Source organism: Aedes aegypti, chromosome 3, assembly GCF_002204515.2.
Source record: "Aedes aegypti strain LVP_AGWG chromosome 3, AaegL5.0 Primary Assembly, whole genome shotgun sequence".
Lineage (NCBI taxonomy): Eukaryota > Metazoa > Arthropoda > Insecta > Diptera > Culicidae > Aedes > Aedes aegypti.
In genome coordinates this window covers 395,843,588-395,852,950 of record NC_035109.1, presented here as the reverse complement: position 1 = coordinate 395,852,950, position 9,363 = coordinate 395,843,588, and the positions used below count along the sequence as shown (strand labels likewise).

The 9,363-nt window shown below is 38.6% G+C and overlaps 1 protein-coding gene across 1 annotated transcript; it reads right to left on the bottom strand.

The window, feature by feature from the left end:
* Positions 1-5,722: 5,722 nt before the first annotated feature.
* On the bottom strand, positions 5,723-6,735 carry LOC5565415 (exosome complex component RRP43). The gene is made up of 2 exons (XM_001649718.2): positions 6,601-6,735; positions 5,723-6,542 (listed from the first exon to the last, which is right to left on the bottom strand). Exons 1-2 carry the CDS (start codon positions 6,618-6,620, stop codon positions 5,738-5,740), a joined length of 825 nt encoding a protein of 274 aa, XP_001649768.1. The 5' UTR covers positions 6,621-6,735; the 3' UTR covers positions 5,723-5,737.
* Positions 6,736-9,363: the final 2,628 nt, after the last annotated feature.

Sequence of the window (9,363 nt, the reverse complement as noted above, 5' to 3'; positions counted from 1 at the left end):
CAACCCGAAAAGATCCTCGACCGGTGGGATTCGAACCCACGACCCTCAGCTTGGTCTTGTTGAATAGCTGCGCGTTTACCGCTACGGCTATCTGAGGCCACGCTACGGCTGTAATTATCAGAGAAAGAATCCGGAGGTATTTCTAAAATAATATCTTACGCAACTTCTGTAAAAAATCTTTAATTCTTGTGAAAGCTTTATTATTCATCGTTGGATTTAAAAATAAATCAGTTGGATCCCAAGATAGTTCCTGAAGATTTGCTTCAAGAGTATCGTATGGATTCCCTGAAGAAATTTGTGAAGGAATGATCAGATGAATTCAGTGTTGATAGACTCGCACTCAAATGTCAATCAATACGCTCTCCCGTGAGAGCAAACTCATTAGAGATCTGCTACGCAAATCTCACGCTTGAGATTTTGATGCAAAATCAACTCAATCAACTCAAACCGTAAAAAATGATTCAGTGCAAAACCCGGCCAAAACTCATGAAACCCGAATGTTGTTGTTTACGTTAAAAAGGATTACTATAATTTTACCAGACTAACAAGAAATTATTGCCGTTTGTGTGTAAACTGTGGAAATACGAGACAATGAGTGAAAAATGTGAGCCAACTCATCCATGATTTTTTGATTGCTGAGTTGCGTGATTGACAACTCACGCATGAAAAATCTCAAGCGTGAATTGTGAGAAATTGAGTTTTTCACAACACTGGATGAATTACTGAAATAATTGCTGTAGTGAAACTGATGTCATATTTTGAACCAACTTTGAAACAATTTGTATAGATTTAATTTGAGTGATTACTCGAGAAATGTTTCGAAGGCCTACAGAAGTAATCGTTGGATGAAATGCTGGTAAAGTTTTCAGAGAAATTTTGGAGGAACATTTAAAAATCTAAATTCCTCGTAGAAGTTTGAATGGCCAGCCCGCCCACAGAATGGCATGACAGAAGATTGAATCGAATTATTTTATCATATCAAAGGTCATCAAAAAGGTGAAATTTTTTTAATGTCCTTGTGCGGGGTGACTTGCAATACTCAATGCTAATTTAGTTTTTGCCAACAAAATGTTGATATTTTTTATTAGTCACACTTGTTAAGTATTGTTATTCATGTGTTTAAAGCATTCAAACTAGTACAGAAGCATTTTGAATACCTTTTAATAAGAAAATAATTGAGCTATTTTTGTATGGGAAAAAGAGGCGTTAAATCATCAAGGTCCAATATCATAACTGAATAATATTTTTAACGAGTGTTTGTATTTCATTAATGAATTATTACCCTTATAATTATAAAGTAGACCTAACCCAAAAGTTTTTAACTTTTATAAAACTCTAAATTGCTTAGCATAGCATAGCATAGCATAGACTGACTGTACATGTCAATGGTTGCTACTCCGTGATTGATCGGAACTGGTAAGAATTGCACTACGATCCAAATGAATAAGGGATGGGAGTTTCCGCTTACTCTCGAAGTGCAATTTTAGCAGATCTAATATTATTGATCAATAACGGCGCCGGCCAAGTCCTTACAGTCAGTTGGGATGGGGAAGGAATGTTAAGGTGTAATGATTGTTGCTTCTAGAGACCGAGAATACCTCTGCATCTCCACAATCACCACGGGAAGGGTGTTTATTAGTGAGGGAGGAAAAGATCTGGGAGTCACCTCTGGTCGGTGATGCGATCCATGGACAAGGGGGAAATATACGACTTATATTTAAAGTTAGTTTTGTATTTTTGTCTCGAGAAGTTTTTGGTAGAAGCTTTAAAAAATAGGTCAACATCTATAATGTCGAACAATTCAAAAGACGTTTTTATTAATGTCGAAAACTGAAAATTACATGTATATATTTCAAATTATATGAAACAGGAATAATGCCGATACTTGTAGTGACGAACCATACATAGTTTGTTTGAAAATGACATATGAGTATTACTGTGCATTTTGTCTCGATATGGTAGAAGTTTTAAAAAATACGTCAACATTCACAATGTCGAACAATTCAAAAGATAATTTTTAATAATGTCAAAAAGAGAAAAATATATGTATATTGAAATTGTATAAGAAAATAGCATAATGCCGACACTTATAGTGACGAACCATACAAAGTTTGTTTTAATATTACATAAAAGTTACGCTTTCAAGAAAAAATGTGTTATCATAAGCATGAAACGAACTCACCAGTTGGTAATCCATTCTCGACTGAACACAAAACTGACACTGACAGCAAAACTTCTTGGCGTTCCGAAAACAAACCATCTTGCTTGGGCCTTCCCAAATACCTACCCAGCAAGACGCTCCAGAACAGGGAAAAAAAAAAAATTCTCCGGCGACGAAAACGCGTGAAATCGTGAGCAAAATATATCGGACGACACAAAACCGAACCGTCCTGCTTGGGCCTCACGAAGCACTACCCAGCAAGACGCTCCAAAACAGGGAAAAAAAAATTCTCCGGCGACGAAAACGCGCGAAATCGTGAGCAAAATATATCGGACGACACAAAACCGAACCGTCCTGCTTGGGCCTCACGAAGCACTACCCAGCAAGACGCTTCAAAACAGGGAAAAAAAAAAATTCTCCGGCGACGAAAAGGCGCGAAATCGTGAGCAAAATATATCGGACGACACAAAACCGAACCGTCCTGCTTGGGCCTCACGAAGCACTACCCAGCAAGACGCTTCAAAACAGGGAAAAAAAAATTCTCCGGCGACGAAAAGGCGCGAAATCGTGAGCAAAATATATCGGACGACACAAAACCGAACCGTCCTGCTTGGGCCTCACGAAGCACTACCCAGCAAGACGCTCCAAAACAGGAAAAAAAAATTCTCCGGCGACGAAAACGCGTGAAATTGTGAGCAAAATCTAACGGACGACGCAAAACCGAACTGTCCTGCTTGGGCCTCACGAAGCACTACCCAACAAGACGCTCCAAAACAGGGAAAAAAAAAATTCTCCGGCGACGAAAACGCGCGAAATCGTGAGCAAAATATATCGGACGACACAAAACCGAACCGTCCTGCTTGGGCCTCACGAAGCACTACCCAGCAAGACGCTCCAAAACAGGGAAAAAAAAAATTCTCCGGCGACGAAAACGCGCGAAATCGTGAGCAAAATATATCGGACGACACAAAACCGAACCGTCCTGCTTGGGCCTCACGAAGCACTACCCAGCAAGACGCTCCAAAACAGGGAAAAAAAAAAAAAAATTCTCCGGCGACGAAAACGCGCGAAATCGTGAGCAAAATATATCGGACGACACACTTTTTAACTTTTATAAAACTCTAAATTGCTTAGAAATAAAGTGTTGCAAGTCACCCCGCATAGGTACATTTATATAAAAATGATTTTTATTAAAAAGTTATTGTTACAATTTCGTAAAATAAAATTTGTCATATTATCACTTATTAGTTACAGAAACACCATGTAGAGTATTACTTTTGTAAATTATATCTCATATTTTCAGGTCACGATTTTGAATCTCTATCAAGTATCAGTTTTCAAGACATTTACAAGAATTATGTTTAATGTATAAACATATTTATAATAACAGCTTTAATCGTGGCCGTTACCGTAAAATGGGGCGAATAGAAACACTTTCCGACATGTTTGAATGTGTACAACTTAAACCGTGTGGATAAAATCCAATTTTATTAGTCTTAAATATGGGTCGCGTCTTCCTTTACTAAGACCCCAATCGCTGTTAAAAAATAAAAATTATATCGTACAAATATTTATGAAAATGTTGTATGTTTCTATTCACCCCGCAATGGGGCGAATAGAAACATTGTTCAGTAAATATCAATACTTTTTTTATTTCAATGAGAAAATAAACACATTTTTAACTGCATCTTGAAGAAATATCAACATGTATTTACTTAGTGAAGAAAAAAATTAAAATTTTTGAAACCAAGTTCAATTTTAGATCATTTTTGAAATCAGCCAAAATGGCGGATGTTTCAAGCTATCAAAAATGATTGAGATTCCAATATTTTCTTCTCAAATTTTTAATGAGAAATGTAGCAAAATTCTTAATTTGAAAATAGTTTAGCGATACTCTGTTGTTATTGAACTAATGAAAAAAAATATTTCTGTAGGTTTCTAAAGTTTATCATTGCATAATAGTCGCATTTTTAACTAAAGGCCGCTTTGTTTCTATTCGCCCCACTTTTTCTATTCGCCCCGTTTTACGGTACTTGAATTGTGAGTCACACGTATGAAGCACCGATTTGAAACAAATTTCTTTTGAAATTTGGGTTTTATAGTGAAATTTAGCTGTAAATTACAATGTGTTGCAAGTCACCCCGTTTGACGGTACTTATTAGATTTACTTCAATGATTTGTTGAGAAGTCCATATTAAAATGCATAAAACAACTGGAAAAAATGGCGTAAATCTGGATGTAGATTTTCTTAGAACAACTCTTTTAGGAATCGTTAGAAGATCAAAATGGCACAAAAGTCAGAACTGAAAAAGCAGTTTTCTCCTTTTAAAACAACAAATTGGTAAAAATGAAAACACACAGCCTTTTTATTTGGAAAATAAAAGAGCTGTGTTTTTATTTTTTTTTTCAATTTGGTCATTTAAAAAGAGAAAACTGCTTTTTCAATTTTGACTTTTGCACCATTTTTACTTGGGCCTAAAGAGACCATTTCGGTGAAAATAGAGACTTTAAAAACTTTCTTTTAAAACAGAGGCTTTTTAGGGACTTACATTAAAATAGTGATCAAGTATCTAAAGAGAGACCTGTTACCAGCCCTGTAACAGCAGACCCGCTTCTTTTGGGAGAAAAAAAAACGCAGCCTGGAGGCTCATGCAAGCATCTTTGCAAGGACTTTTTAGAAAGTTTTGGCGAATAACTAAATAAAATAATTAGTCGAATCCCTAGATTATTCCAGAAAGAATTGTTGCAAAACCATCGGATGACATCCCTGGAAAAATTGGTACATGAATGATTGGAGAAATTAAAGCAATACAAATTGCTTAATTAAATTTTTAAGAGTCCAAATTCTTAGATAAACTTCTGAAGGAACTTTATTGAATATATTTTCATCAAATTATGAGTGATTCCTGGAAGGATTCCTAATAAATTTCCTAGAATATCTGGACGAACTTTTGGAACAAGTTCTGGAACCTTGTGGATTTTCTTAAGGCGAAGTAGTCTGTCATTGAAATGTGTACGAGTCGTTGATGATTGTTGCTAATTCATCTCACGATTTGGAATCAAAGAAAATCAGTTGGTTTTGCACTGACACAGCTGAAAAAGTATCAGCATACTTTATGTGTTTTGGCGCGTAAGGTGATACTTTTTCAAGTCGATATAAACAATCAAGAATGAGTTTTATCACTTTCTAATTGCACACTGCAAAGCCATCATTGCTGCCAAAACGAATGACGGGCTACTTCGCCTTAATTACTTGAGAAATCGATAGAAGCAGAAAAAAAGATTAAATTTTCGAGCATATTTCAAAGTGATCCTTTTGAAAATTACTCCTCTAAGCATCCCTTGAGAAATTGCTGGACAAATTTCTTTGAGAATTGTTGGGGGAATTGCTGAAGGGTTCCCTGAAAGTATCCCAGAAAACATCTCTGGGGCAATCCTTAGAATAATTCCTGAACTTGGCAAGTGACCGTGACCAAGACTCGAAAAAGAAACCTGTATATAAGGCCCCATACCGTGCAGAAAGGATAGTTCTTTCAATAAAATCTATACTCACAAGCAACATCCGAATCGACCATCTCACGCTTTATTCTTCGTCATCTTCCGGATCAACCCCCTGACGGACTTTTCCCGCTTCATCGCGTTCTCGATGCATTTGTCGAGAAGTTCCTGTTCCAGCGGATCGCCGCCACTCTTGTTAATATAGCTCAGCGTTGAATCACAAATAGTAATCGTGATGGTGGATGTGGCCAGGGCTTCCTCCTCCGCCGTGGGATCCGCAATGATCCGTCCACCGAAAACGGCAAACGATGTCGTCACAGGGATTGAGTTCAGTTTCAACGGAATCCTTTCGGCATCCTCGTCCACTTCACGCTCGTCCGTGTCCGGATTGTGTTTAACCGGTGGCAGCCGGAGGGTGTGCAATGCGGCCACCAAAGCTATCACCGAGGCGTCGAATATGCACCCATCGTGATCCAGACACACCAAATCGCAGTACAGCGCCCACACTAGCTGTTCCTTGGTGATGCAGAGGTCCTTCAAATTTACACACCCGGAATTGAGGATTGCATCCGCAAGTGAGCAACTGTACACTTGAGCCTCTTCGCTTGGCGGTCCAGGACGGTACTTTGGGGACGAAAGCGGAGATATCTCAATATTTGGCACCAGGTAACCTGTGTCCGGTTCCACAGGTTTCGGCGGGGCCAGTTCAGCTTTAATGCCACAGACCACTGTGGTGTTTCCTATCTTCACGATGGCAGACCCATCCGCCGTTTTGATCGAATCGAAGTTGATGGCCAATGGTCGAAGATCGCCAATTTCGCGCCCATCCGGTCGGATGTTGTGTTCGAGGTAGTCCTTGTAGTATTTGACCGGGTGGATTTTCCTGATAATATACGGCTTTTGTAGTGAGATTCATCACGGTAATAGCAAAATCTACTTACTTGTACGTTTTCAAATCCATTTCAAATGCAAAAAATGGAGAAACAACTTGAAACTTTAATAAATTACGATAGAAGAACGGGAACAATAAACAACATGTGAATCTCGTAAATGTTTTGTTTATGTTTTGAAAATATTTTCAGGTTAGGTCAAAAAGTGTCAAAAATGATTTTAGTACAGAGAAAGAAATTCAAAAAATCGGAACCATATTTTTACATCGCACGAAACAATCACCACCCTCATTAGGTACACCCGATGATCCCACACGGAGAATTTTATTGTAATGGCCATATTTTGGTTCAAGCTTGTCGCTGCTGACAAGTAATTTCTCAAGAAAGCAACTTTTTCTGATCGCAGTACGCAGTTGAAAAGAAGTGTCAGTTCCAGCGGGAGCCACTGTAGAAAATTTTTGCAAGAAATCGGCGAGAAATTTCTTCAGCGTTTCCACAGACAAACAGACGTCACACTCTCATCATTGTCCATCGACCACCTTTTTAACGGTCGATTCAAAAATATGTTAGGTGGCCAATCCGTCACCCGCAGCGCTTGCTTCATTTTTGTTCGTGTTTGACGTTTACATACTACCGCCATCTGTTGGCTCGTCGGCCAAACACGCTGATTTTAGCATTGGGCGTACATGTCCTTGTGACTATGATTTTGATCGAGATTTGTTCTAAGTGTTACGTCTGTTTGTCTGTGGCGTTTCCTTTCCAGCAGCAAATCAGGCTTAACGAATGGAACCAAACGTAATTCAGCTTTTCACGACACCCAGAAAAAAAAACATCGAGTCACGGAATAACTTAAGTTTTTGCATTAATGACTATTTTCAATCTGCCTCTCTTCTATTCTGTTGTGATTTTTAAACCATGTATGCTGTTCCTGGTTTGCTACTAAAAAGGAATCGCTAGAGAAATTTCTCGCCGATTCCTTGCAGAAATTTTCTACAGCGACTTCCATTTGAACTGACATTCCTTTTCAACTGCGTACTGCGATCAGAAAAAGAGCATTCTTGATCGATTACTTGCATTAAGATATGCCGAGAAACTACTTGTCAGCAGCGAATCAGGCTTATAGCTAAGTATGCTGTTCCGCTCAAGAAAAGTAAAGAAATTCCTTGACTGAATGGGTCAAGAAATTTCCTACAGGGAGCTCCATTTGAAATGACATTTCTTCTCAACTGCGTACTGCGATCAGAAAAATGTGATTTTCTGGACCATTCCTGGGAAGAAATTTTACACGCAACGAGATAGGCGATTCCTTTTCTTGTCAGTAGCAAACCTGCCTTATAGGTATAATTCCGGCTGCCTAATCCCATTACTATTAGTGCTCATAAAAATCTGGGCCCATTTCACAAATTCCATAACGCTGAAGGGGGTGGATGGGTGTCCTTGGGATGTTACAGCTCATGAAATTCGAAAAGTAATCATAAAATGGTGAGTGGGTCTTTTTAATTCGAATCCTCTGGGCAGAACCACAATAGAGAAACAAAAATGTAGATTGGAGTACCTAGTACCTTTTAATTCCGCTCTAATGGGCCAATTTACCAGCTCAGTATCTGACGTTTTAGTGGTGTTATTTATGTGACCATGGCAACGAGTGAATGCGGCACCGCTCAAATGTCAAATTTGTGAACACGTGCATGGATCAATTCTTTATCTTTGACAGATACACGTATTTCGACTACAACTTGTAGATACGCATATATCGAGTACCACTCGTATCCCATAACTGACACTGAAAAAGGCTACAATTCAATCTACTTTTTTGTGTTTTTAGTAGCCGGCTTCTCAGCGTAGTGTAGAGCACTTCCACGGTCATTAAATAAGAGCTTTCTTTGCCTAAATTGCCATTTATGCATTCGTGTATCGTGTGGCAGGTACGATTATACTCTATGCCTAGGGAAATCAAAGAAATTTACATTACGAAAAGATCCTGGACCGACCGGAAATCGAACCCAGACACCTTCAGCATGACTTTACTTTGTAGCCGCGGACGTTCACCAATCGGCTAAGGAAGCCCCCCCCATGTAGAACGTTGAAATTATTAAATTTTTCGAAATTGGCATTGAACATTGAGAGCTAAACTTTTTTACTATTTTCAAGTCCCAGGGCAGATTTCTCAGATTTCAGAAAGCCTAAGCAGTGGTGAAAAAATCGACCCTTACACACTTAAACGGTTTCGCCGAGAACCCAACAGCTGATATCTCGGTAATAATTTGACGATTCTCGGTAAAATCTCGGTAAAGTTCGCTGAGATCTCGGCAAAAAATTCGGATTACCGAAATCTCGGTAAAATAAGTACCGAGATTCGGCGTTGAAAATTACCGAATTCTCAGCTGTTGGGTTCTCGGCGAAAAGTTTTACTGAGGTCGATGAAATAATTTAAGTGTGTACACTGATAAAATCGAAAATACTATGCTGAAAGTAATGCTGTAGTAATTTAAACGTATTCCCAAGTAAGATTTTATTTTTGCGTGTATGGGCCACTTATCATAAATCATATTGAGAGGCGTGCATCATAATGATCACTATTGTGCAATATCTGGAAATCGTGTTGTAATAATTCATTGCGCTTTTGAAAAAATATAATCTGTAATGAAAAAAATCACAATTATTTTTGTGAGTCGGGGTGCATATTCGTTGGCGGTGTAGTTGCTTGTCGATATAAATGACCAAACCCCATTCTTTTCATCCCCACCGCAGTTGTACTAAAATGTCCGTTTTAGTACACACCGTTGTTAGCGGCTGCTGCTTTCCAGTGCAGCT